Source organism: Egretta garzetta, unplaced genomic scaffold (genome assembly GCF_000687185.1).
Source record: "Egretta garzetta isolate BGI_Z169 unplaced genomic scaffold, ASM68718v1 scaffold69, whole genome shotgun sequence".
Taxonomy (NCBI): domain Eukaryota; kingdom Metazoa; phylum Chordata; class Aves; order Pelecaniformes; family Ardeidae; genus Egretta; species Egretta garzetta.
Window position 1 is genome coordinate 19,433 of NW_009260790.1, and position 26,137 is coordinate 45,569.

Consider the following 26,137-nt stretch of genomic DNA (forward strand, 5'->3'; position numbering starts at 1 on the left):
CTCTTTCCCTAAAAATACACCAGTGTCCTGTTCCCTGGTATTCTGTTCCCAGAAATGCATGGGCAGGATCCCCTGAGCCATTCACCTACACACCTGGAGACTGAGGGCCAAAGTTAACACTGCACAGGAGAGACAGCACAACCCAAAGCCGGCAAGGAGAAGGATTCTCCTTCCCAGGGATTCCACGATGAAAATCTGTAAGAGACAGAAGAGGGTGAGAGACCAGACACCTGGGGCACAGCACTTCTTATTCCAGAAAGATTTATTAAGGTCATCTTTGTCTTCTAAGAAATTCAGTGAAATTTCCACCATCTACTGACGGATTGTAGGCATGGAGTCACCCAGGAACTGCAAAAAGCTGGATGTGTCGATAATGCTGAGAGAACAGGCAGGCCATCCATCCGTCAGTACCCAGTCCCAGCCAGGACTGCCTGGAAGCCCTGCAGGGTGATCCTGGACAGCAGGAGGAGGGCATATCAGCCTGGAGACCAGAGACTGAAAGTTTCTGGGGCATGTAAGAAATCAGCGTGATTAATCCCTTTAACACAGCTGCCTTCAACCAAGGGACAGTGCAGGGCATCCTCTGTGCAAAGCGGCTCACGGGATGTGTAAATAACATAGCCCAGTTTAAAGAGTGACAGAGAGAGGAGACTGGGCAAGCTCGAACTCAAAGAGCCCAAATAGAAACTTACAGCAAGCAAAGTCATGACGACGTTGATGGCACCTATCGACACCGTGACATACTGAACATTGTGGCTGTCCACACCTGCCGACTGGAAGATTCTGTCTGCGTAGTAAAAGACCTGCAGCAAAACCACAGCTGTGTTTGTATGTGGCCAAAGGCAGAACACAGGAATCCCATTCTGGCTGCTTTTACATTCCTGGAACTGGTGCACAGAAGTCCGAGAACTGAATTCTTTTGTATCTGGAGACATGGTGTTTGGATCCAGGCACAAGTACCTTACTCTAAAAATGCCCAAACTATCCTTAACAGGACAGCTTGACTCTGTATCCAGTACATGTGTGTACTGGATTTGGTACTGGCCAGGGTCAACCCACCACAACATGACACAGAACCAGTGTCACGGATAAAGGGGTACTCCTGGGTCGTAGGTTGTGGCTCCTGTGTCAGCACGGCCCAACATCACCCACTCAAGTCCCAGCCCTTAATTATTGACCCCACTGGCCTCTCCCACATGCCCCCCGACTCACCGCATTAACCCCAGAGAGCTGCTGGCCCATCATCATGACAATGATAGAGATGAGCTGCCATCGCAAGCCTCTGAAGGTACACAGGCTGAGTACAGAGAAATGTCCTTCTTCCCTTTCTGACTGGTCTTCTTGGCGCATTTCTTCCATCTCATCATCCACATCATCCCAGCCTCTCAGCTTCTGCAGAGCTAGTTGGGAGATGAAGGTGAGTTATGGACCCCAGAGAACAGATCTACAGTGAGCTCTCCTGCTTCAAATCAAGTCAGATCAATAGGGGCACCAGTGCTTCCATGGTGGGAAGTCAGGGATTCACATATGCAGAGAAAGGAGCTGTGTTGCAGGAATTCCATCCACCAGAAACACGTCAATGAAGAATTTCACACTCACTTGCTTCACTGGTGGTTGCTGTCAGTCATGTCCCACAGTCAGATCTATCCCATTCCACCTCCCCTTTCATTAAAGGATGATGCTGTACCTTGTCGTGCTTGCTCTTCATTGCCCTTTTGTATCAGCAGATATCTGGGACTCTCAGGGAAAAAGGGCAATACAAGGAGCTGAATTAGTGATGGGATCCCAGTGAGCCCCAGCAGCACGGGCCAGCCTGCAACAGCCGAGACAAGATGACAACAGTCAGAAATCTTTCCCCAGAGGAGCCCACAGAAAAGTCCTGAGCCAGGGCTTTACCTTCTGTATTCCCAAGGATGCTGTTGAGCCCAAGGATCTGAGCTACAAGGATCCCAAGGGTGATGAAGAGCTGGGGTACTACCCCAATAGCACCTCGCAGATTTTTGGGAGACATTTCTCCAAGGAACATGGGAACCACATTGGAGGCCAGACCTAGGAGTTAGAGAACAATGTTAGACATGCAGCAGACATCAGCCCACTCGCCATCTTCAGTAAGATGCCTTTAATCCATGCGAGACCAACATGATCCCTGCTGGACCACAGGACATACGGAAACCTCACACTCAAACCCTTCTGCCCCAGCTAAAGATTTAATGTTTGTAAGTAATGCTGTCCCTTCACCAAGGCTGCCAATATTACACTCACAGATCTTAAACTTATGACAGAAGTCATCTCTGTGCTGAGCTGCAGAGGCATTTCCATGCTGGAGTTAATTGAAGGAGCCTGGATTGTTTCACCCGTTTCAAATGAAATACAGTAGGGAACCAACCACGTGTGCATGATGGGCCTTGGGAGTGGAACCTGCCCACCTTCTGGTACTTTGAGTGTCCAGCTTATGAACTGCTCAGCAGCCAAGAATTTTAGGAGTCCGAGAAGGCTAACGGTAGCCTGTCTTGCCCACAGAGATGGCAGATGATTTGGGGGCTCTTAGTAGTCATTTTCCTAAAAGTAGCTTTCTCCCAGCAAGGTTTGCCAAGTACTTCAACGCAATACCCACAAAGAAAAATTGTGTGCTCCTTCAGGTTTGGACACAAGCTCAAAGTATAAGGGAGGGATTTCTACTTCCTCTAAAACAAGAAAAGAAATCTGTATCCAAACAAGCTGATGTGAGGGTGGAAGGGTGCGACTCCTTGCCGGCTTTTAAAAATTAACTCCTCCTTTAATTGCTCAGTAACGCTCTGCAGAGAGCTTTGCTGGTTCGAGATCTCTTACAGGTAGCATGCTGGAATAGATATTTCTACTCTAAAAGGACACTAAGGACACAGGTTATTTTGAGGAACATTCCATCGTTACCCACAGTAACCCCAGAGAGCTGCCAGCTCCCACGCTTACGCTGCAAATCCTGGCAAGCAAAACCCAAACTCATGGAGCCAAATGACCACGAGACGCTTATCTTACATTTCTAAAGTTCCTTGCCTTCAGGAGCTTGGAGTCACAAAGATGACCAAGCTGTTGTATGAAGGCCAAAAGGCATGGAAACAAGTATTACAGCAACTAGAAAACGTTATAAAACTGAACTCACGAGGTGTAGTGGTTTAGGCTCACACTATAACCAGCCTTTTAATTGCCCCGATTAAAACATGCTAGCAGTGACTCCTGGGCTACTGCATCCGAGTAGCAGAGGCTTTCTAACCGTCCAGACCTATGGTGACCAAGCCCCGTCAGAGGGGCCCGGCATGCCGCAGGGCTGTCAGCAGCGCTGCCGGCATTGGAGCCGCCCTTTTGGGAGGAAGAGCGATGCCTGGATCCTACCAGAGCCTGAGGCAGGCTGCCTTAACTCAGCAGCTTCCCTCCCCAGACACAAGGTCCACAGTGCGAGTGAGGGCAAGGCAGGACAGCCAGTCCAGATTCTTTTGTCAGTTATAAATAACTGGAAGGAGGGATCACACTTAACCCTTAGTATTTAGTCAGGGAACCAATGCTAAGAGCAGCCGCCAGGCTTAGGAGAGCCAAAAGCCGAAACGAAACCACTGGACTAGATAAATTTCCTGCTGTAGCTCACCAATTGCAGTTGCTGCATGTTACAAACCAAGTTGTTTTCTTCTGTCAGTTTGTTTTCTTGTTTTATCTTTACAGGATATCCCAACTCGCTAATAAACCGTGGAGCATGTCAGTCTTGCCATCCCAAAGCCAATTAGAGCCCAAACACCGTTAGGACCCTTATCAGCCTCGGTACTGTACTGCGTGGGTACCCATTCTGGGTTTCTGCTTGTTCCATGTTACTGTAGCTCTAAGACAGCCGCTTACACCAGCAACTCACACCCCCCTTTCTCCTTGGCTTCCCACTGCCTTTGCAGTAATTCCAGAGGCTCTGAACCCTTCGCTTTCCCTTTTAACACTTCTTTTCTCCTGCAGGAAGAACAGTCAGTCCCAGGGCTGGAGTACTGGATCTGGCATTGTCTCCAACGACTTTGACTTAAGGATTATTCTCTTTCTGATCATGTTAAAAAAAAAAAAAAACAAAAAAAAAAGCTAGGCTATCTGCTTTAAGATGTCTGGGAAAACAGATCAGGTTTCCTGGCTGTTGGAGCTCCATACCTAGCAGATGCTTATTAGAGAGGATAGATAGCTGCATCTCCTGCACATCTTAAATTGCAGTCTCACTGCCACTGTTTCCTAGAGATCTTTAATATTTCTGCAACGTGCAGATACAACTGTTGTTTAAGCAAGTCCATGCAGATGTATGGCTAAAATGTGCTACCTGTGAAACAGTCTGTTGTGAGAATAAAAAAACGCCTTACATAGCCAAGAATAGAGTTATTGCTCTCCTTTACCATCCAGCCTCTCACTTACCAGCATAGATTCCCATGATAACACGTGAAAAGATGATTACTTCATAGGTTTTTGCTAGCTCTGAGGTTCCCATAAGGATTGCAGCAGCAATGGAGAAGAGATTATTTATCAGCAAAGTGCCCTTTCTGCAAAGTAACAGAGAAGGAGACAGATTCAGTTTATTTTTGCTAAGGCCCCACAAGCAGATAGACCCCCATGGTGTCATACTGTCCAAAAATCAACTGAGTCACCATCCCAAAGACTAATCAAAGACAAAGTGGCAGTTGTCCCATTTTTCCTGCAGGGAATGAAGGCTTCAAGAAAGAACTGAAGTTTGTCAGGAAACCTGAGCAGCAGAAGCTGGGCCTGATCTAGGATCCCAGCCCAGGACCTTCATCATCACCCTCTACCTGGCTCAGTGCCCAGCACACAGCCTGGCCTTGGCCATACTGAAGCCATATAAATTCTTCTACACATGGGAGACAACACGCATTGCTGGGTCCAGCAGCTTATCACCAGCCCACCTGCCTTACAGTCAAGGTGTGTTTGATGCAGTCATGCTCCTGATGGGCTCGGCAAGCTGGAGTGACTGGTGAGGCAAGTCTTATCTGAACCCAGTGAAGTGTGGGTGAAGGATGTTAAACACCACTGTCACGTACCGGCCACAGTTGTTGACCAGAGGCCACACCATGAGGGACCCAAACAAGCCACCCAGAGGGAACATGGACACGGTAAGAGACCAGAGCAGCGTCTGGAAGCCGCTGTCCATAGGCACTCCGTTCCTTTTGAAGTAGGTTTGGTTGTAAAAGTCTTGCATGTACTGGAATGAAAATACAGAGCATGTTTAGCCCAGTAAGCAAAATTTCGTGCTGTAAGAGCCAGTTAACAACAAATGCCACAGAACTTTACACAAACATCTTGATAAAAAACCAGAATGGCTGAGTTGAAAATCAGTGCAAGAGAGGTATGGAGAAGCCTGGACTAGATAACTGTTGCTATAAGTTATCCTGCCTTGCTGGATTTGCCTGGTTTTCAGAAGGGAAGGCGTTCCTCATGCCCCGTCTCTCCTAGGCACAAAGTCCAAACAGTGGTGTTATATGCCTCGACGGCCCCCCCTTCCTTTTCTGGGGAGCCACTTCTCACCAGGTCCCAGAGATTCAAAGCAGGGAGAAGTACAAGCACCTGCCCACAAGCACTCGTATCCCAAGGTTACACTCCTGCCTTGTTGTGTTTCTAAACCTCCTAGGGCATGGTCCGCTCCACAGTCCAACCTACCGGGGCTGGAGAATTAATCACGGACACGTTGTAGCCGTACTGGAAAGAAGATCCAAATGCAGATATCAGCGTTACCAGTGCAAGCAAAAGTGTCATTTTCTGCAGAGGGGAAAGAAAACACACAAACACCACCTTAGAAGCAGTTTTGGCTTCTAGGCATAAACGGCATTCAGTAAAAATAAATACCTACCCTAAGACCTGCCTTCTGTGTTTTTCACTTCACATTAGTGTATAAAGAAAGCCCAATGGGTTGTTTTCATTACAACTCATTTTGTTCTGCTTGATTTGTGCATAGTCATTACAGTAATTCATGCTACTCTTTTCTGTTATTGACGGATTATTCAGGTGATGAATAATTTTTAAGTTCTCATTCTTAAAATACCACCCCACAGGGGAAAAAAAAAAGTTATATGCAATTATTCTCTTTCCAACATGCAAATCAGTCAGTGAAATAACACAAGATATTGGCACAGGAAAGGTTTAAAAAAGATGAGATTTTGCATGAAGTAGCAAAATCCCTTTCCCGTTCATTTGTTCTGCTTTCACACGCCTGCTTGGTTTGCCTCCCAGATTCCAGGACCAAGCCGTTTATGGATCTAATCTGATTGGCATTGAAGCCAATTAGAACTTATCCAAGTAGCTCATCAAGGGCTCGGCTGTGGGGTCTAAGAGCAGCACTCTGCAGTTAAACAGAAGGGTGAAATTGCCCTCTGGAATAGGATCAAACACCAACCCCATTCGGGGGGTAACACAGTCCTCAGGGTTACAACCAACTCGCTTGTCACAACAATTCAGTTGCTATTTGGTCCTCAGCCTGGCCCTACTGTGTTGACTGAGTTGTTTTGTTTTGGGTTATTTTAACAGCTCATTAATATATCTCATTGCTGCTACATCAGTAATTTTTTCATTCCAACTCATATAATTTTCCGTCACCATCGTTAGCCTTAATGTCTGCAAGATTTTATGTCCCAACACTCAACTCAGGTCCCACATGAAGGATCAGTCATTTCCCTAATTGAACGTTTGTCCCAATAGCTGCTAGGACTCCTTGTATTCCTCAGAAGCTCTAGCAGCTCACGTCCAGATTCCTGCAGAGTTGAAGGCACTGCAGGAGATCAAAATTCATGTCAAGCTCAGAGTCAATCAGGAGGAAGCTGAGGCTTCCAGCTGCAATTTCTAGCAGACTGTTGATGTTCTCGCATTGGTGATGAGAAGCAGGCTGCCTTGCTCTCATTAAACAAATCCCAGGAGCTCAAAAGAGCCACTGGTGTTAATTATTCACATTCAGCACTTTTAGGAAAACCTCTGGCATACATGAGTGGTGCATTGTGCAAGATTCCACAAAAATGCTGCTGTGAAGGGCAGCCCCCACCCAGAAGCATCTGCAGCCTAAAACCGATTAGAAATTAGGAAAGAAAACTCACACAGAGAAGGGGAAAACCACACAGAAGTTACGTGGTAGGTCAGCTGCAGACAGAGAAAATCGTTAGACTCTGTGCCACACTGCACTGCAGACAGATGTAAACTAGGTTCAGGAACACACGCATCTCTGCTCCCCCTGGGACATCAGTTGTGGATATGTTAGCCCAAAAGATCTTGGTTTTCTGCTTCCTCTACAAGCACCTGCAGATCTCAAATACCTTGCGCTCTGTATCTACAGGAGGCTCAAGTTGGAAGCATGGAGTCCAGCGTACTTACCCCCTTTGAACCTTCATTGTAGTCAGAGCTCTCCTGCTTCTCTCCTTTCAACTTCATTTTGGTGTTTGAGTCACAGATGCCAAGGAGAGGCTTTTATAGCCAAAACAGACAACGCGGGAGATGTCAACGCCCTACACAGAAAACCCCCCTCCGTGACTTTTCAGAAAGCACCCAATCAACGGCAGGCTCTATCAGCCGGAGCGAGTTGTTGCCTGATCATTCCCTTACTCAGCGCGACAACCTCGTGTCTTCTCTTTCTTTTCCTTGTTCATGTCCATCGCCACAAGGTCAGACGTTCTTTTGCCAGATCCGGACTCAAAACGGAGGTGCTGCCTCGCTACAGAAGAAACAGGCTCATCTATCCCACTGGAAGGGGCAGACTTATCGCAAAAGCTGAATGAGCTGGTTTTGCCCAGCTGTGTATACGCGGACAAGATGAATCTATAGCAACAGCACTGCTGCTCCTCCACGCTGCAGCTCACGGGCAGCTGTGGCTAGCACAGCTGGAGCGGCTGCCCGGCGACTGCTGCGTTCCAGAGAAAATGGGGCATTTGTGGCAGCAGCCTTGGCAACAGAGAGGGCGTTTGCCATGGACCACAGCAATAAAACTGAACTGTATTAACCCTCCTGCAGCCACAAATTGCCTCTCTGCCCTCGTGCCGAAATACCGCTTATTGTCCTACCTTGCACGACCAACTTGCTCGGGGCACTTCTGCAGTTTGCAGAGAACAGGTTCATCCTCTCAGATTTGTGGTTTTGACAGCGCACAGAACACGCTGTTTTTCCACCAAAGCACGTTAGTCCTTCCCCTCTACACGCAAGGTGTAGCACGTGTTGCTGGCTTAGTGTTAACCTCCTCTGCTATGAGAGTACTTTGAAGAGCACAGGACTTGGTTAATAGTTGACCACAATCTCTAGAGTTTATCAGAGAAATGCAAAGTTCAGATACCTCCAGCAGCTGGAGAAACTGGAACCAAACCTTGCTATTATTGGTCTGTCTATCTTTAACAGCCAGCTTAAAAAAAAAATGCATCCTCTTAAGCAACAGCAGTTGTTCACATGCCTTGTGTGCATTCCTTGACAGGCTGCAGCCTCCCCTCTTCCAGGTGTAAGCGTCCTGCTCTAAAAATAGGAAGGGGAACAGAGCGCTGTTGCTTTCAGGGTAGTGGGGCTTAGTCCCTAGACAACTTGTCATTTGTCTTTTATTACATTTTTTATAAGCTAACATCCTCAAGGATAGTGTTTGCTAGGATATCTTGACAGCGGATCACACCTTGAGAACACTCCTGTCTTTCAGGAACTACTCCTGCTTCAGTCCCACCTATCATGTGGTGTCTTAACTGGAGAGAGATGCAAACCAGAATATTCATTTCACCCATAACTCATCTTTCTCTACCTTCCTCTGCGTTCCCATTGAGAGATTGCAGCTAGCTGGCACCAACCGAGACACTCTCAGCTTTCCCTAGGCTGCCTTCAAACATTGCTCGGAGCACCCAAAAACAAGCAAGACCGGTCACAGCTCACTCAGCAAGTAGTTTAGTTCTCACTTTCATAGATCTTTGGCCAGAAGAGGGAAAATGGCAAGTGAGCCATTCTGCCCCAGGGGTGGGGAGGATGCAAGGAGGACAAACGTCTTTCGTGAAATTCCTGTTCTTTAAAGACAGCATCATTCTTCTGGAAGTTCTTGGCAGAATGACAGCCACTTTGGTGCTCAGTAATTATAAGAAAGGAGAATTCTCTATCATATGGTCTTTAAATCCCTTCCCTAAACTTTAAGAAATCATCTTGACACATACAGAAACCAAACAGGACATGTATGGTTGCTATCAGCAATCCTTCCTCAGAGTAAGTATTTGCTTATGGCAGCGGAACACTTTGAATGTTTGCCAATCACAACAAGAATCTGGTAACAGCATCCATAAGGTAGTAATTGGCACTGGGATGATCTTGGAAGAGTTTGATGAAGGGAGACAGGATAGTGAATGAACTCCTTGGACTTTCAAAGCAATTGCAGGAGTATAACTTCCTCAACAGCTGAGATCCTGCTGGACTTGGGCAAAGAACAGAGCCAGTAACAAGCAAAGGGAGCAAATCTTACAGGCATTTACAAGCACATTTTCAACCTCAGCTACAGCACACATTAAGCTTCTTACACCTGCTCTTCACCCCAGAGTGTATTTGCCTGAAGATGTTAACTCAGCTCTGTGTCTTCTGTCCTCTGCCCTGGTCCACCATGTGGTAAAGAGTTCCCATGCACGTGTGCAGGAAACCAGTTACACCCAGCCCAATTGTCTGGGCTCAGAGCTGGATCCTATGAAACCCTGGTATCTTTGGAAAAAATAATTCAAAGGGGAGGCTTAGTTTCCAGGAGAATAAATCTGCTGGAGAACTTCAGTAGCAAGCTATAGAAGAGTGATGGCTAGATCAGGAGCTGGCAGTCAGCCACGCTGCAGTATGCTGCCCGCAATGCTTGTGGTAAGGAGATTTATTAGGAGACATCCCACAGTATATGTCCAAAAAAAGTGACATTAGCAGCCTTTTTGCCTGTGTTTTGGGAAGGAATTGCATGTTCAGTCAAGGCTAATCCAATATCATATGAGCTACAACTAGGGCCTCAAGGTGAAACAATAATTTAAGTAACAAATTATTTGCCTGCAAATAGGTTATATGCAGATACAGCTTTATCGGCTGCGTAAATGGCTTCTGGCCATTTAACTAAGAGGTAGGTACAGCAGTCTGATCCCCTAGCAATAGGGAAGGGGATCGCTGGATAAATAAGCAAACTCTGCAGGTAAATGGTAGCAGACACGATGCTCTGGAACTAAGTAGTAAACGAGATCCTATTTTCACCCCACAAAGGCAATGCTAGGTAGCATCCTGCCAACCTTCATCCTTTTCCATTGCTGCCCTCAAAGACTATCTCAGAAGAGCCTCAGCCACACAGACACATCCCCAAACCAAAAAAAAAAAAAAAGCCCCAACCAAAAAAAAGGAGCAGACAGATCTGTAAACTTACCATATCACGATCTGGTAAGTCGGTCTGGGAACTGTCTGGTCCTTTCTCTATTGGTAGGGTTGTGAGACCCAGAAAATGTTTCAGAAAGCATTGGAATACTTGCATATTAAGTCTCCATCTGCACTTTGTTCAGCAGATGCACCTGACTATCAAAATACCCACTCTGCCCTCTTGGACCTTAGTGGGTTCATTTTTCTATCCAGGACAGAAATAGTGACCATGCCAGCCAAGACCGGCTTTCTGCCAGCTCATGCCACCCCACATCAATTTCTGCAGTTGCCTGTAGGGTTGCACGGACTACAAGATACGTGGAATTCAGTGCAGCACAACAGACATTCACACTGCTTCCAAGGAGCAGGAGTAACTTGTACCATGCAACCGTAAGTCTTACAAACATTGGGCTTGGCAGCATTAGAGTACTCTGGTGTCATCTCTGTAACTGTTCTTCATGGTGAGAAGATAGTGGTAGCACAACCAGAAATTACTTTTCTAAGATGCTCCTCTGCTTTAGCAACAAGGTTTATCCTTTTCTTGCAAATAGATGGTTTGTTAAACATGCAACTTCTAGATTTTAAAGTAAAACCAATATCACCCAAATCCTCTTGTACTACGGAACCTTGGTTCACTCGCAGAGCCAGGGACCATCTTGCACGATTAGACTCAAGTCTTGCGAAGACAACAAAAAGGGAAAAAAGGAGAGTAAGATTTTGCAATGACCAAATTAGCATCAACAGCACTGCTAAGTAGCTTAACTGTCACGATATAGTATGTGTAAGTGAGGTGAACTCACCAAGTTCTAACCAACTCCTGCCTGGGGAAAGAGCAGGGGCAAGCACCCTCCCACCACTCCAGCCCTTTGCTCTTTATCCCCCTCAGTCCAGAGCTGCATCCCACTCCTGCCTCCTTCGCACAGCCCACTCTCCTCCACTCAACATTTGCACTGCAGGCTTGTAGTTTTTTATCCTGTCAGTCTTAAAACTTCCAACTCTGCTTCCAACCACTACAAGTCTTTCTTATCTTTCCAGCCTGGTTTCCTTCCAGCTCTTGTTATTTAACAAGCTCTGCTCTTTGCAGACCTGGCTTTTCTTACTTCCCTTCCCCAGGCTCCACTCCCGTAGTCCATAATAGGCAGCCAGCACCCTCCCCACGCATACAGCTCTTGGTCTTTATATAATTAAAACCTCCCTGTGAACTTCAAAGACTCCCAAGAGTTACTGGAAATGAGCACACAGCCCTTCATTCTGACATCAACCCCCAATCCATGTGTTAGAGCACACCGAGCACAGGAACTCCAAGTGGCAAAGATGTGCTCAGGGATGGCAATATTTAGGATAGAGAAACTGAAGGACAACCCTTGCTGTGCAAGCTAATGTTTTCCTCAAAGGCTTGTCATGTAGTCAGAAGGCTGAGTGTTGACACAAAGCACACATTGCAAGCTCCCCTGACAGCAGCCAAAATACTGCAAGGAGCCTTCAATCACTTCCAAGACAGCAGAACAAACAAGCTTCCCTCAGCTTGCTCTCTACAGCATCTGGACTCCTTTCCTCGCCTGCCCAGATCAACCAGTTAAATTTGAGGCAGCATCATAAACCACAGAAAAGCTGATATCCCAGATGGGAAGCGTTGTGCAACCCCAGTGACAGACACTGTCGCTCAATCAGTTGTGAAAACAGCCAAGGTCCAGCACCACTGATTACACCAGGGGTCCTGGCTGCTCCCAGCCCTGTGAGACAGACATCAAGGTTTGAACCTATTCTAAGAAAAGTTCATTCACAGGTTGGAATCACATGGCAATTTACACACCAATACTCATGCCTCAGGCTTTTTCCCCATAATGACTTGAATTTTCTCTATTTGGGCAAGTCCCAGGATGGCACCAGCACTCCCCAACGTTGGTCCCACCTACCTTACAGCCCGGCCTCATCTGGAGAAAGTGCAGTTTGTAATCTCATAATTACACAACATTTGTAATCTCCTGTAGCCAAGAGCCACAGTCCATAAGGTCAACTGAGCCCTCGCATATCTGAGAGCCACAGTCCATAAGGTCAATGAGACCCATGTACGCGCTTCAGAGGCCTTTCCACAGTTCATAGCAATGGGCCTGTAAGAACGAACTATAACAGTGCGTACTGGTGAACAGGTTGCTTAAACTGATGAAAGGTTTACATTTCTATATGTATAAAAAGAGATAGGAGGATTAATGTATCCAAAATCAGTAGAAAAGATTTGTCTTCCTGTGCGTGCCTTAGTCTTTACGGTAGACACCAAAGAAACCTGAAGGAAGATCTTAAAACAGCTTCTCATCCAAATTCTCCAAGGTGCTGAGACCCATCACAACATGCTTGAACATTATATTGGTAAAGAAACAAAACTTTATTTTGTAAAAGTTGGAGAAAATGTTTAAAAAACAAGCGAGTGAGGGGCTGTAAATGAGGTAAAACACTATCCCCAAATAGCAAACAAAGAACATCCCCTCCCCAGCTCTGGTGTAACGCTCCCAAAGAACAGACGGAAGCCTGGGCTTCGGCAGAGGACATCTGGAGTTCAGAGCACAATGCCAGGCATCATCTCACTGCTGGAGAGGGCTGTCCTTCCTGGAGGCAGGGGTGGTACATCCAGATATCCCTGAGCACCAAGGGAGTCTACAGAGTCCAGACTTCCCCAGGAGGCAATAAGCATGCTGCTGCCAGCACAACCCTGGACGATGATGACCCCTAACTGCCAAGGAGGAGGAATAAACCATCAAGAGGAACCATCCATCACCACCACAAAACAAGCACGTTTGCACACTGTTGTCCACATGCAAGTGAAGAACAGGAGCTGGCCTGGAGCTCCCTGGAAGACCTCACACACTAGGGCCGAAACCCATGCCCAGGACAGTCCTATTTAGCAGTTACTAAAGTTTTCCTACCACCATGGTATTTGTTCACCCCAGAACTCAGAACACATTTGCCTTGTTAGACAGAAAAGCAAAACCCCAAACAATTTTTAAGATTCATAGTGGAGGGAGAGGGGAAGAAAACCAGGAAGCTGGAGTACAGCCAGGCAATATCTTCCAGCAGATCCCCAGCCACTCCAGCGGTGCTTTTCCCCAGGCTTTAGCTCCCTCTGTGGGACTCTGGGATGATGCTGCACCTGCTCAAAATGAAAGCACAGTTAAAATCCAGGACTGCCCCACCTTCCTGCAGCCAGTGTGCACAGGTTTGCTGCAGCTCAAGCCACAGGGACGTCACCTTGCAGCAGCTGAAAACAGGCACGATGGACCCATTCCTGAAGTACAGCCAGCTACCCCAACCTCAGCCACCTTCAGAAAATTCTGAGTTAAAATTCTCAAGCCCGTGCCTGATGGGAAAGGGTTCAGAGCCACCTTCACAGACAGCTGGGGCTGGAGGGCGAACTGCACCCCAGCACCAGCCCTGCACTTGCACTTCATGCCAGGACCTGCCAGGAGCAGCCAAGCATTTCTGCACGCCACCTCCCCTCCTATGCCATCTCTGTTTATATTTAGGCTGCAGCCAGCTTCAGCTTTAGCAACTACAGACACTTCCAAGAGGTTCTCTTTTGGCTATTTTTCATTCTCTGTCCTTGCTGACATGACGATGGCCAAGAGGCTTCCCACTTGTATCAGCACAGGTCCTGTTGCCAATAGCTGGCCTTTGCAAACCAGCATGCTTCTCTGGACCCCTGGGAGCTGGAAGTGTAATTCTGCTGAGCTGCACATTCCTCTAAAAGCATTTCTCAGAGCTCTGTTATGGAAAAAAGAAAACTGAGGGGGGGCGGAGGCAGAATAGGGTGGTGGTTTTTTGTGTTTGTGGTGTTTTGTTTTCCCTTAAGCCAAGCTGGTGACAATTTTACTTCCTCTCTTCAGGGCTGGCTCCAAAAAAATGAACACAGAACAATTCTAAGTCTCATAAAATCCAAGGTTTACTATCCTGCCTTTCTGCAAGAAGTTTTTAACATAGCTCCTCTTTCCAAGCCACGTGAGATTAACGTGAGGTTGCAGTATCAAGGTTGCTACTTAGCTCTGAAAAATTTTAAAAAACCTTTTGAAAGGAGGAAAAACCTCTTGAAGTCATCTGTGCCAGAGATAAGATGCTTGCATCTACCCTTCAAAGACTCTAGGGATGCTAAAGAGCTGAGCCCCTCTACAGCCCCATGGCATGGGCTAATGAGCTCCTGAGGACTCCACCTTCCCATGTTTACACAGCCTGCATACAAGGGGGCTTAAATAAATTAATACAATAATAATAAAGTTAATGCCAAGTCTTCAGTTCACGAAGTATCGGGACTCACTTCTGCCTACAGAGCCATGAGATCACAGTATCATTGAACTGCTCTGCATGCTGTTAAAATGACTAAAATTAAGGTAATAAGAGCTGCTTTTGAACAGTCAGGCGCCTGGAGCAGTGGGAACCTGAGAGCTGCCCTCTCTCCCCAAGCAATTCATGAGGCTTCTGGGTTTTTTTGCAAAAACTTGTTATACAAATTAAAAAGAATTGTCAATTGATTAAAAAAAAAAAATCCTTTGTTTTTGTGGTTTGTGGTCTGGGAGGACAAGAAACAGATGTACTTGAGAGGTCTACACAGAGGCCTACCATACCCAATGCACAGCTTGCTTTCCAGGATGCTCAGCCCCTGCGGTGCCCCGGGACACAGACAGGTTTGCTGCCTTTCAGACTCAGCCCTCTTTACCGAGCGTGACCTGCAGGGCAAGTGCAACTGCAGAAGTACAGGGGGTTCCTACTCTTTCTGGAGACTGCAGTTCCCAGCAGATCACGGTTTACATTGACCTAAGCAGTCAGGACAGCTGCTCGAGGTTTTCACTTCCTTCAGCTGCACTCTGCTACTGAAGAGGGTGCTATCAATATCTGCTTCACAGACAGGAGCCCACACAGCACCCCAAACCCCTAAATGGATCAAGTCTTGACACCCCTGCATGTTCTGCAACTATCACGCGTGAGGTCAAGCGCAGGAAACAAGATGCTCACGCGACTAGACCAATGCCAGGGCATCAGTGTCCAACCTTGTACCTGAAAGGATGAAGAGCTGCTGTGAAGTTTTTGCTCCTACAGATTTTCTACGTAAGCTTGGATGAATGACCCTCCGTTTTCTTTTTATGATGATCGGCAGCAGGGATTGCATTGCCTTATGAGGAACACTTGAAGCACTAAAAACATCTGACCTGTGCAGTACTGAAGAAATGCATGCGTGCATGGTATTTTACATCGGAAGGAGCCACTACTACTTCTTCTTCAGTTCTCACTGGTGTTCTGTCCTTGTGGGCCAGACAGCGCTGCAGTCTATTTCCTCATTTTACAGGCTTTAGTAAAAAACAGCTCACAGGGGAGAGGAGTGGATCAGTTCCATAAATGGTTTCACCCCAAAGGAGCACGACGGGGAGCTGCTGTAGAGTCAGACAGGGAACCCCACCACCACCAGCAGCAACCTACCTCTCTGCCAAGTGCTCACTGACAGTGGTTCCCACCCCTCACATTGTGAAGCTGTGCACAGGCAGGGCAGGAGGAAAGACTCACACTGTATCTTTACCAAGAAAGAAGAAATCAACACCGAGGTGTAGGCAGCCCAGGCTCAGGTGCTGGAAAGCAGGGGTTTCGTCCGCTCAGGGCCTGGCACATCCATGTTCTTGTGGGGTTCTGGGTGTGGCCAGGAGCTGTTCGATCTTCGCAAAGGCCAATCCATCTCATCGTAGTGGCAACAGCAAATGGAAGAAAACAGCCGAGTCCGGACCACCCGTGTACAGAGGACAAACATAATACAGTTGGCACCTCCTTGGAACGTGTTACCAATTCCCTGCAAGGGCAAGAAAGGAATTAACCAGTGTGGTTCCTACAGGCACCCCCCAGGGAAGAGCAAACAGCGACTCAGACCAGCTATAGTACTGCCCAACGCAAAGTCAGCAACTTCCACCTAAACGAGAAAAACAGATGCAGAGAAATCCTCCTTGCACCCCAAAGCAGAGCAGACGGCTGTTGAGGGTTGCCATTTCTACAGCCTAGTCTAGGGGAGGAGCAGGCTGAGCCCTGCTGAAGGACAGACAGCCAACATTTCTGGTCTGAGCCTGCTTTTCCTACAAGCAGCCAGCATTGCCCACCACTCCTATTGCAGTTATTCTCCAAAGCCACTAGATGTTGCTGAAATAGCTTTTGCTGAGCACCCCAGCCACGGCTTGCCAGCAGAGAGCAGATGTTCTTGCAACACACAGCTTGTTTTACCAGTACACGCTGCATCCTACCACAAAAAAAGTGGTACTAAGAGCAATAAAGCAGTATCTCCCTCCCAGATCCTCCTTTTAATGCATTTCCTGGCAAATACTTACATGCAGGACAACCAGGACTGAATTTTGCACTGCAGGGGAGTTACAGAGGGTCAGAATGAATCGCACAGTGCTCCAGATGCGGAGGATGATAAAGATGACAGGGATGAGAATCAACTTCTTATCTGCTATGGAATTCCGGGGCTGAAATGCAGGTGCTCTTGAGAGAATGGGGCGATACTCTGAGAGCGCTGCGTGCTTCCATGGACGGTGGGAGGGAGACAAAAACGTGAACAAAAAGCTACACACATTGGACATTTAGCTCCAGGGATTCTTTCCAAAGCAAACTAAATTTTTGCATCTTGCGAGAAGTTATCAGGTCAATGCATGGCTAAGGATTTGGCCTTGGGAAGGCCTCTTGAAGAGTGTGTGTGTGTGTGTGTGTCTCATCCTTCTCAAACTGTTCAGACTTTTAGCCTTCACCACAGCCAGCAAGTTCCACAAGGAATTTATGCCCATGCAAACCCATCCTTCAATGTGTTTGTGTAGAACCTGCTGCCTGATTTCTGACCATATAGTGTCAGCAATGGGCTTCCATAGATTTCGACAAGCCAGCAAACCTCTCTATACCAGCATCTTAAAAAAAAAAAAAAAAAAAAAAAAATCAGGGATCTGTGCCCTGGATCAGGGTGTAAGGCCCATGAGACCTTCCTACGGTAGAAGCTACTGGATGCACTCAGATTCCCGGATGGGGGAGAGCAGGTCAACACAGAGCAGCTGCTGGGATACATGATGCTGAATACCAGGATGTTAGTGCAGGTAAACTCTGCACAGGACAGCTGACCTGCAGAAAACTATTCCTCCTACCATCAGGGCTACAGAGCACACATACCTTTGATGCACAATATTCACCTTCACTCCAGTACTCCCAGTCCAGACACCTTGCTTCCTCCAGAACAGAGCTGTACGACAACACTGCACGGTGGCCCAAGTCAAACCCCGCTGAGGGCTTTCAGTGCAGCTCCCCATCCCCTCCCCTGCAGCCTTTTCCATTTGGAAAGCCCCTAGCACACACCCCGCGTGTGTCCCCCACAACAGCTACTTCTGTAATTTCTCCTGCCTCCCAGACTGTGCAGAAGCCACTACTGCAAAACCTGCTGTAGCCACTACTACCACCCAAACCCAGCCCCGTTTGCCTGCCTTCCTTGGAAGTGGGAGACCTCCCGCCAGTAACGAGGCTCAGTAAGCAGGCTAACAGGCTTGCCAAAATCTCTAGTGATTAGAAGAGAGATGCTCCAGCCCAGAAGGCCCTGGGTGCCTGGGTGCCCTCAGCCCCCCCATCATGAACAGAGCTACGGCTGCCTGCCCTCGGCACTGCTCCGGTGAGGGGTGAGGGCTGGGAGAGGGCAAGCAGAGCAGAGTGCCCAAGAATCCCTGGCAGAGCAGGGGGTAAGAGCCTGGCCGGGGCGGTCGGGTTTCCAGGCAGTCACGCTGCTATCTCTGGCAGCTGCGGGAACACCACGTCCTGCCTGACTCGCGTCAGGCGATGGTGACAGGCGCTAGCAAACCCTTCCCTTTCCCAGGACCCTTCAGACTGCTTAAGACTACGTTGTTCCTCCAACTCGTCTGCGGGATCCTGCCCTAACCAGATTTGTGTTATCCCCAACTCCAATTGCCATAGCTGCACCACAGCAAGCAGGTTTGCAGTGGCAGCATTTTCCAGAAGGACAACTATCCAGATGTGGGGGGTCTTTTCCCCCTAATACAACTTAGAGAAAAAAGGACTCTCTGGATGTAGTTCCTTCTGCCACTCTCAATCTAGATTTCTCCGTTATGCAGGTGTTGTCCTAGATGCCTGGATTCTTCGCGTTCACAAGGAGCAGCAGCAAATAAGCCTCTGAATTCTGAAACCCTCCTAGGACAGGGTGTCTGCCTGTATTGTGCAGACACATGGTGCCTAATGCTATAGTGCCCAGACCCCCAAGTGGGGCTTTATGCTGCCAATACAGAACAGGTATTCATAAGCACAAACTATCCCTAGAGATCCTAAAATGACTGAGGTTAGATATGTCCAGATGCCAAACTCAGGCTTGGTACAAGTGGAACTGTGGAAGACTGATTAAAGCTGAATTTTTGTCCTTCACATCCTGCTTCAATTCTTACTGTAGGATTTACGTTTCACTCATGTACGTCCCATAACCCCTTAAGTTTTCAAAATGTTTTTATATTCTTCTTGCGCTAAGTCATCATGTAACAATGCTGCAGGCTGCTCAATCACTGCTTCTCACAGTGGTGGGTGCATTTCAGGGGTAAATGAAGCAATTCCTGCCTGCGTAGCTGCTAAATACGCAGCAAAATCTTCAGAGCACGGGAGGATATAATCACATAGCAAGTCTGTAACCTAAGCTGAAAGCAGCAAAATACTCACCGCTCTATTAATGTGCTTTTTGATGAGAAGGTAGAGCACCGGCAAAGTCACATAGGCCAGTATCTCCCAAACTTTCCCCGTTAACAACATCCACAAGACCCGATCCTCTGCATCCAAGTTGACCCAACACCAGCCCACAGAAACATTGGAGGCATCGTAGCCGATCTTCTTCAGAGCAACAGCAGCCACCGTAATGCCAAGGGGGATGCCCCAGCTGAGGAAAGAACACGAAGAGCAAGGTTAAGCCAAGAACATACTCAGTTCAGTCCTTCCACACCTCGGGGAAAATGGGTGACAGACCAAGGGATTCTTCAGCAGACAGGAGGCCAACGCCTACTCCAGAGCATCGACGCTCCCGCATCAGGCCTAAGGGAAGTGACCGATAAGGAGGTATTCGACATCATATGGACACGGACTGCAAATCCACCTCCTAGGGACCCGCTTGAGGAACTTGGATGCCTAGTCCTGAAGGACAGAGCCACAAGGATGTGCTACACTGAACTGGAACCTGGCCTGCACAGCAAAGCGGTCAGGGTCCAGTGAGGTAAACAGGGGACAGGGCACCTACTCCCCTTCTCCCAGTCTCTCCCAGAGGCGAGGCCAAGGATACGACACGGCTGGGGCGCTGTACGACATGACTGTCCTGTAGGACCCAGCCATGCACGAAGCTGGCCAATTCACAGCTTTCAGAACACAAGCGACCAAATCCCACATTCTGATTCCTAAGGGACACCTGGCAGAAAGGACCAGCACACAAAAAGATCCACAATTTTATTTCATCAGTGGGGTTTTTTTTTTTGGTTGGTTGGTTGGTTTTTAACTGGAGGTGTAGTCAGTATTTTGGGAGCAAAAGGGTGATTTCTGAAAGGCAAGGGGCACATTTCTTCCCAAGGAAAAGCACTGGCAGTAACAGCAAAAAGCTAAGAAAGCAGAGAGGAGTCATAGTCACATAATTTGGAGTTGTGTTTTGACTTTGGCTTCTTTCTTGACAGCAGAGGCAAATACAGGGAAGCATTTAGAAGAAAAATAACTGTGGTGACACACATGAATTAAGTCACTCAGCAGCTTGGGCTGCCCACAAAAAACCATGAGCAAGAGCTGAAAAATTCCACGTTATGTAAAAATACTCAGCCCCTTCCTGGGTGCTGTTAACACCCGGGACTTTACAGGCCTGCCCTAGCATGTGATGTACAACTCACAAATTACTCCCCAACTGAAATACCGCCCCGCGTTCAGCTGGATGCATCACCTGCCCTTCCCATACACAACCTCAGAGAAAGGTTCTGCGGAGCCTTAGGAGGGACAAGGGACATCTCCCCAGTAAGTGACACAAATGCTTCGGGCAGGGCTCAGACTGAGCTTCCAGCATAACCCTCCTGGCCTCTCCAGATGCGAAGAAAACAAAACCATGACTGTTCTGCTCTCGCTACCTTCCCGGTTCACACTTGTCTTCCACAGACAGCCCCGAGCAGCTGCAGAGAACATGAAAAGGATCTTCCTCCTAAAATCTGTTTCACACGCATCAGGCTACATAGGCAAAAGCAGTTGCCTAGACCGGATTATTTGAAATTCCACAGCCCAACTGAAAAAGCAGAGATCATTCCCATGATATTAGATCTCAAAAATACCCGATTTCCTATTCTTAAATAACATCTGGGTTCACTTACTCACTAAACAAAACAAACGTAAACATAATGCTGTAAAAAAAAATCAGAGTCAACATTTTAGCATGTCTGGAACATTTTGTTTCAACATTCAGTTCGGAGCAGCCAGTGCTAATCCAAGCCGGCGGTGTTACTTAAGCACAGCTCCGCTGCAGGAAGCCCTCCCCATGCTGTTATCAGAGCTGGCTTTCTAAAAACATTCCAAGCATTGCCACCACCATGAAAGTTTCTACACAACTCAAGGCTCATTCTGGTAAAAACGGTGATTTGTCTGAAAAAAGGATGACAGATGCGAAGACATTCACATTTCAGTACACTTGGAAGAGCTGACCACTGAGATAAAGAATTCGAGAGAACTGGCATGTCCTTAAAGAAACCATATTAAGGCACACAAGCACAAATGAGTCCAGTGCCAAGGAAAAGGAAGTGTATTAAAAAATGAATTTGCCTAAATAATGATCTCCACAGCGACCCGAGACTGAAAGAGAACTACATGAGAAGATAAAACTAGGTAAAATTACTAGGTGTGGATATAGAAGAGAACAGCGTAAGTACATACAGACACAGCAAGAGAGACACAGTAGGAAATACCAGACCATTAGGCAAAGGACTTCAAAAATCTTCAGGTATCTAAGTAAGGAAAGGAAGAACGTGGAAGGGAACTGCCACACATCAGGCAGTTAATTTTCACGGAACCGGTGCACTGGGATGAGTTGGCCGTTACAGCTAACACCAAGGACAAAGTGGAAGTGAAGTCAGACAGGATCTAGAAAGTAAAAAGACATTTTGGAGAACTTCTTCAGCTCCGTTTTAGAAAACTGGGAAGGAGAACTGAGACTAGCGATTTGATTATTCTTAAGAACCCCTAAACGACAGATTCCCAAAGACTGGAAAATATCAACGGTTTATACCCACCTAGAAGAATGCAGGAACAGAAGAATCACAATATTATACACCCAAGGCATACGTAAAGACTGGAATAAAAAGGATCCAAGACAACAGAGGCAGAAACTTTACTCTGAGCCCCAAAGTTAATGCAACGATGTAGGCTGGGCCTCTCAAAAGCACGCTTGGATCTAAACGCAGTCAATGCGGGAGAGAGGGGAAAAGCAGTTCCATGCATCTCTCTCAGAGGGCTGGCAATCCCATCTCTAAGGCAGATCCAACAGTACTTATTTCCCCAATATAGCCCCCAGCAATCTATTAATAAAAATACACAAAACACAGCCTAACTTTCCACATTAACACCAACACTGCATTTATACGAGGTAGGACAAGGACCCTTAAACTGCAGCAGCGTACAGCTAAAGTTGCGTTGGTTCTCCTGTCCTCAGTATGCCTGGGTCAGGTTGCTTAATACCACGTTTTGATTTACGCTGCACAGCTGGCTTTTTTTTTTTTTTTTCCAAGAGGCTCTTACAGCAGGGAAGACCTGCCGTCACCTGCCTGCACAGGATAGACAACAAGCCATCCTACCAGTACGCCTGCAGGCGATTCCTTCTGGGGACAGCAATTTTTGCTCTGTAAGAGTAAACCAGCCAACTTCAGGAAAGAGCTTTGATCATACATTGTAAGCAGAACTCCAGACCAGGTCTGCTCCAATTTAATTTTTGCCTTTTTTTTTTTTTAACCCACTCAAACATTAAACTGAGTTTGCAGGACCAAAGCACCAACATCCCGGTACAAAGCGGAGACCCCTGCCAGAGAAGCATGCAAGAATTTAAAAGCTAAGGCAGCAGCAGTCAGGTAGCTCGCACTTTGGTTGGACTGCCCTACAAGCTTTTATAAACTAAATGATAAAGCCACAGCAAATAGCAAGAGATCCCTGCACCTTACGGGCAACACTTCAGACCTTCAGTCCAGTTCTGAGATTTAGCACTGGCACTGCCACACTCATGCACAAGGCATGGAGGACACTGACGTATGGTACAGCAGCACATGAAATGATCCCTACCTACTCCATGGGCATGCATGCACGGTTATAAATATATATATAAGGACACACACACGTAATATATATATTAGCACACATGCATATCTTTTTTATATATATAAGCATATATATATAAAAAAATAAAAGCATATATATATAAAAAAATAAAAGCATATATATGCTTATAGCCATCTGCATAGCCTGACCATGAAATGTAAATAGTTCAGAGGTTGACAGCAATTGCTATCAAAAGCAAAGCAAATCCCAAGGTGGGTTCTGGTCCATTCCCCTCCCCAAGTTTGGATCAACTGCTCTCACAGCAGAGATGACGCTACCCAGCTCAATGATATTTGATATTTAGAAATCCAGAGCAAGTGAGGTAGCCTGGAAATTTACACTCTGGATGCCAGAGCTTACCCCTTACAACTATATAAATATTTTCAAAGCTAATCGTAAGCTTGTTTTCAAAGCTCATCTGAGCTCAACACATGTTTAAAACCAGAACAGAGCCTGTAGCTGTCTAGTCTAGCAGTAGAATAAGTGGATGTGTCACCACATCAGTAAGGAACAAACCTGCTTGACAGGTTGCATCCAGTGTGACACCCTAATTTCCCTAAAAAGAAAATTTCAGGTACTGACTTCCAACATGTATTTAGTCAGCTCCACTTGGCTGAAGAACAAACAGGCTCTGGTTATACTCAACATCGAGTGTATTCATCTTTACAAACACTTGCCCCTGGAGAGTAACTGCTCGTGGAGAACAGGAAACATGCACGACAACTGCATCCTGCCTTGAGTCCCTTCCAGAGCGTCTCGGGGTGACTCTTCACACAATGGTCGCTGCGTGACTGCATTAGCAACCTATGTTAGCAAACGAACTAAAAAATCCCTGGTTCTTGCCTAGACAAAGATACTGGAAACTTATCTTTAAATCCTAAAAGCATCATCAGCCCTTTGCCACCTTTTCTTTCGCCCTTGGCAGGTCTCCCTCACCTGCCTTCTGCAATTCACATAGGGACTAGAGTCTTTTCCCATCAGTTGCAGCAGTTCCTATCTGCATGGTACTAAAAGAATTTTAGGCTAACAGCACACAGATAGCCAGTAGGACTGACATGTGTGAGGGGGAGCCGTCTCCAAGCATTATGTCCCGAATTTGATTTTATGATTGCGTTCTCAGGTAATGATAGAAGTGCAGGGAAGGAAAGAAGGAAGCTGGGTCACAAGCAGACGGGCAGCGAACAGGTCCTCGCTTGTTTTCTCCAGCTTTTCACACAGATCATAAAACAGGAAGAAGCTTTAAGCACGGGCTCTGCACAGAACGGGAGTCGTTTATGAAGCAGAACCTGGCAATAGGTCTTCGATGAAAGCTATCTGTATTGCCCTTTAAACAGAGCAAGTGGAGCTGATTGACACCACCACCAAAGGCAGCATTTTATTTTTACTGTGAAGGCCTGAAAATAAACCTAGCAAATTCACCCAAAGGAAGTTCAGGTTGAACACTCCCTTCCTCTCTGTTACAAGGCTAGAGCAATCTTTCAGGATTCTTACACTTTGAAAAGAGGGCAAGATCACAGCCAACATTATTTTAGTGAATCTGCCTGTTTCTTTCCGCACTTCATAGCCGATGAGGCTGAGAAGCATTAAACCAGATGGACAAGCTGAAGTACAGAGAGATGCCACACAAGTGATGAGCAGACAGGAAAATTGCAAATAGGCCAGATTTGCATCAGCTCTTTGGTGTAGCCCGATGCAGACAGCACACCCATAAAGAAGTCAGACTCCTTTTTTCTGTTCTTAAGCAACACGTGGCTCTTTACTGGTGCTCCATCCTCTCCCTAATTCTTACAGTGCAACTCCCTCTGCACTTGAAATTAAATAACCTAACAAACTCCACCGTCTCACTGCATCTTCTGTCAACTTCGCCCATGACAGCCTGGTGCACCCAGATGCACGCGGTCACCTGGGGCCGCCTCACGCGCAGCCCTCGCTCTCAAGCAATGATTACAACCGGTAAGGCAGGAGTCAAAGTTCCTCCCCGATTCACACTTAGCCTCCGTATCTCTCTCTGGCCAACCTTTACCTGGACTCAACTCCATTCAATCATTCCCAGATGACGCTGTTGGAAAATAAAAGGTGACAACTATTTGGCTAAGAAATCAAAGCAAATTCAGTACTTGCCCTTATTTTTTTTTTTTTTTAAACCAGATCATTCCTCTTATAATTTATTGCAACAGCTTGGCTGCACAGAGGACTAAAGGATCACTGTTTTGCTCAGAGTGGAGGTAGCACATGATTCCACAAGCTTAAATTGCATAATGAAAGCTTTTACTAAACATGATACGGAAAACCAGCTTGCTAAATAGCAGAAACTGAGACATAAAGCTACAGCGCGGTCTGTTTTGTCCTGCTTTCAACCAAACATGCCAACACCACCTTCGGAGTGCTTTTCTAGCAGCCTTGTCACTTGTAGACTGCGTTCTCCTACCAGTATTGCATTGCAGCAACCTGCCTGGGGAAAAGGGAAGGACCTACAGACCGGGCTGGCACTGGGAGGGCGGGCACCCAAGGAAACAGCTCCCAAACACAGGAGTTTTGGCAGCAGCAGGCAGGTATCGCAAACACAAGTTTTGTGGTATTATTTCTAGGACATCAGAGCAGATTGTGGAGGGAAAGCAGAAGCCAGGATTTTTCAGCGTCATTATCCTTGCCAGAGATTCTTCTATGTGACCTTAAGGAAAGAATTTTTAACTTTTCCCACGTCTCCATTTCTGTGCTTGGGAGGTGGGAAATAAGCAGGGCTGTTCAGTTAAAAGACAGCAAAATCCTTGTTTAAAAGGAACTCGAGAAGGGCACGCTGTCCTGGGGAAAACAGCAGGTAACTCGAGGAACCATCCAAGCGCTTCATCCCAGAGCGGAGCACGCGGCGGAGGTGGCTCCAGGCCACAGAGTGGGTGCCTGCGGGGTCCGCACCTCGCGCTCGCGGGGGGGACAGCGGGCAGCACCCACCTCACGGCGTGGAAGCAGCAGAGCAAGCCTGTGCCCGTGGGCGAGCCCCTCGCGATGGTGATATAGAGGTAGAGGGCAATGGCCATGGTCCAGAAGAAGGAGCTGGTGTTGGAGAAGGTGGAGAGGGCACCCTGGAGCACGCAGTCCCAGGAGGTCCTGTCGAAGTCCTGCAGCACCCCGTAGAAGTAAGAGAGGGCTGAGAGGAGATCCGCCAGCGACAGGTAGAGCAGGAGCTGCCGGGGCCGGGTCCGCAGCTCCGGCCAGAGGGCATGGGTGCAAACCAGGAGGCTGGAGCCCAGGAAGGAAAGCACGCAGGAGACCAGCACGACGACCCGCTCCGAGGCGTACAGCTCCGTGGGGGGCAAAGGCGCGGGCATGCCGGAGGGGGGGCAAGGGGACACTGCCCCGCTCCCAGGGACCGAACCGCCGGGGCTCCCCGGGGGCAGCGAGGGCC

General features: G+C 47.4%; 2 protein-coding genes across 5 annotated transcripts in view; both read right to left on the bottom strand.

The window, feature by feature from the left end:
• Nucleotides 1-7,419, bottom strand: part of LOC104133060 (solute carrier family 2, facilitated glucose transporter member 5) — a 9,890-nt gene extending 2,471 nt beyond the window's left edge. The window contains exons 1-9 of the mRNA XM_009646428.1: nucleotides 7,363-7,419; nucleotides 5,665-5,763; nucleotides 5,049-5,209; nucleotides 4,411-4,535; nucleotides 1,897-2,049; nucleotides 1,688-1,813; nucleotides 1,213-1,400; nucleotides 693-803; nucleotides 94-195 (exon numbers count right to left, since the gene is read on the bottom strand). Of these exons, the coding sequence (XP_009644723.1) occupies nucleotides 94-195; nucleotides 693-803; nucleotides 1,213-1,400; nucleotides 1,688-1,813; nucleotides 1,897-2,049; nucleotides 4,411-4,535; nucleotides 5,049-5,209; nucleotides 5,665-5,763; nucleotides 7,363-7,419 (1,122 nt within the window). The remainder of the gene's footprint in view (nucleotides 1-93; nucleotides 196-692; nucleotides 804-1,212; nucleotides 1,401-1,687; nucleotides 1,814-1,896; nucleotides 2,050-4,410; nucleotides 4,536-5,048; nucleotides 5,210-5,664; nucleotides 5,764-7,362) is intronic.
• Nucleotides 7,420-13,445: 6,026 nt separating this feature from the next.
• On the bottom strand, nucleotides 13,446-26,071 carry GPR157 (G protein-coupled receptor 157). 4 transcript variants are annotated; one of them, XM_035901888.1, is made up of 5 exons: nucleotides 25,684-26,071; nucleotides 19,081-19,294; nucleotides 16,716-16,910; nucleotides 15,926-16,189; nucleotides 13,446-13,513 (listed from the first exon to the last, which is right to left on the bottom strand). In XM_035901888.1, the coding sequence occupies exons 1-4, from the start codon at nucleotides 26,058-26,060 to the stop codon at nucleotides 15,968-15,970; spliced, it is 1,008 nt and encodes a 335-aa protein (XP_035757781.1). In that variant the 5' UTR covers nucleotides 26,061-26,071; the 3' UTR covers nucleotides 13,446-13,513; nucleotides 15,926-15,967. The 4 variants fall into 4 exon arrangements, 3 of the variants coding, with proteins under 3 accessions (XP_035757781.1, XP_009644724.1, XP_035757782.1); XR_004842969.1 differs by having other exon boundaries at nucleotides 13,451-13,513; nucleotides 15,913-16,189; XM_009646429.2 differs by lacking the exon at nucleotides 13,446-13,513 and having other exon boundaries at nucleotides 15,823-16,189.
• Between the last annotated feature and the right edge of the window lie 66 nt (nucleotides 26,072-26,137).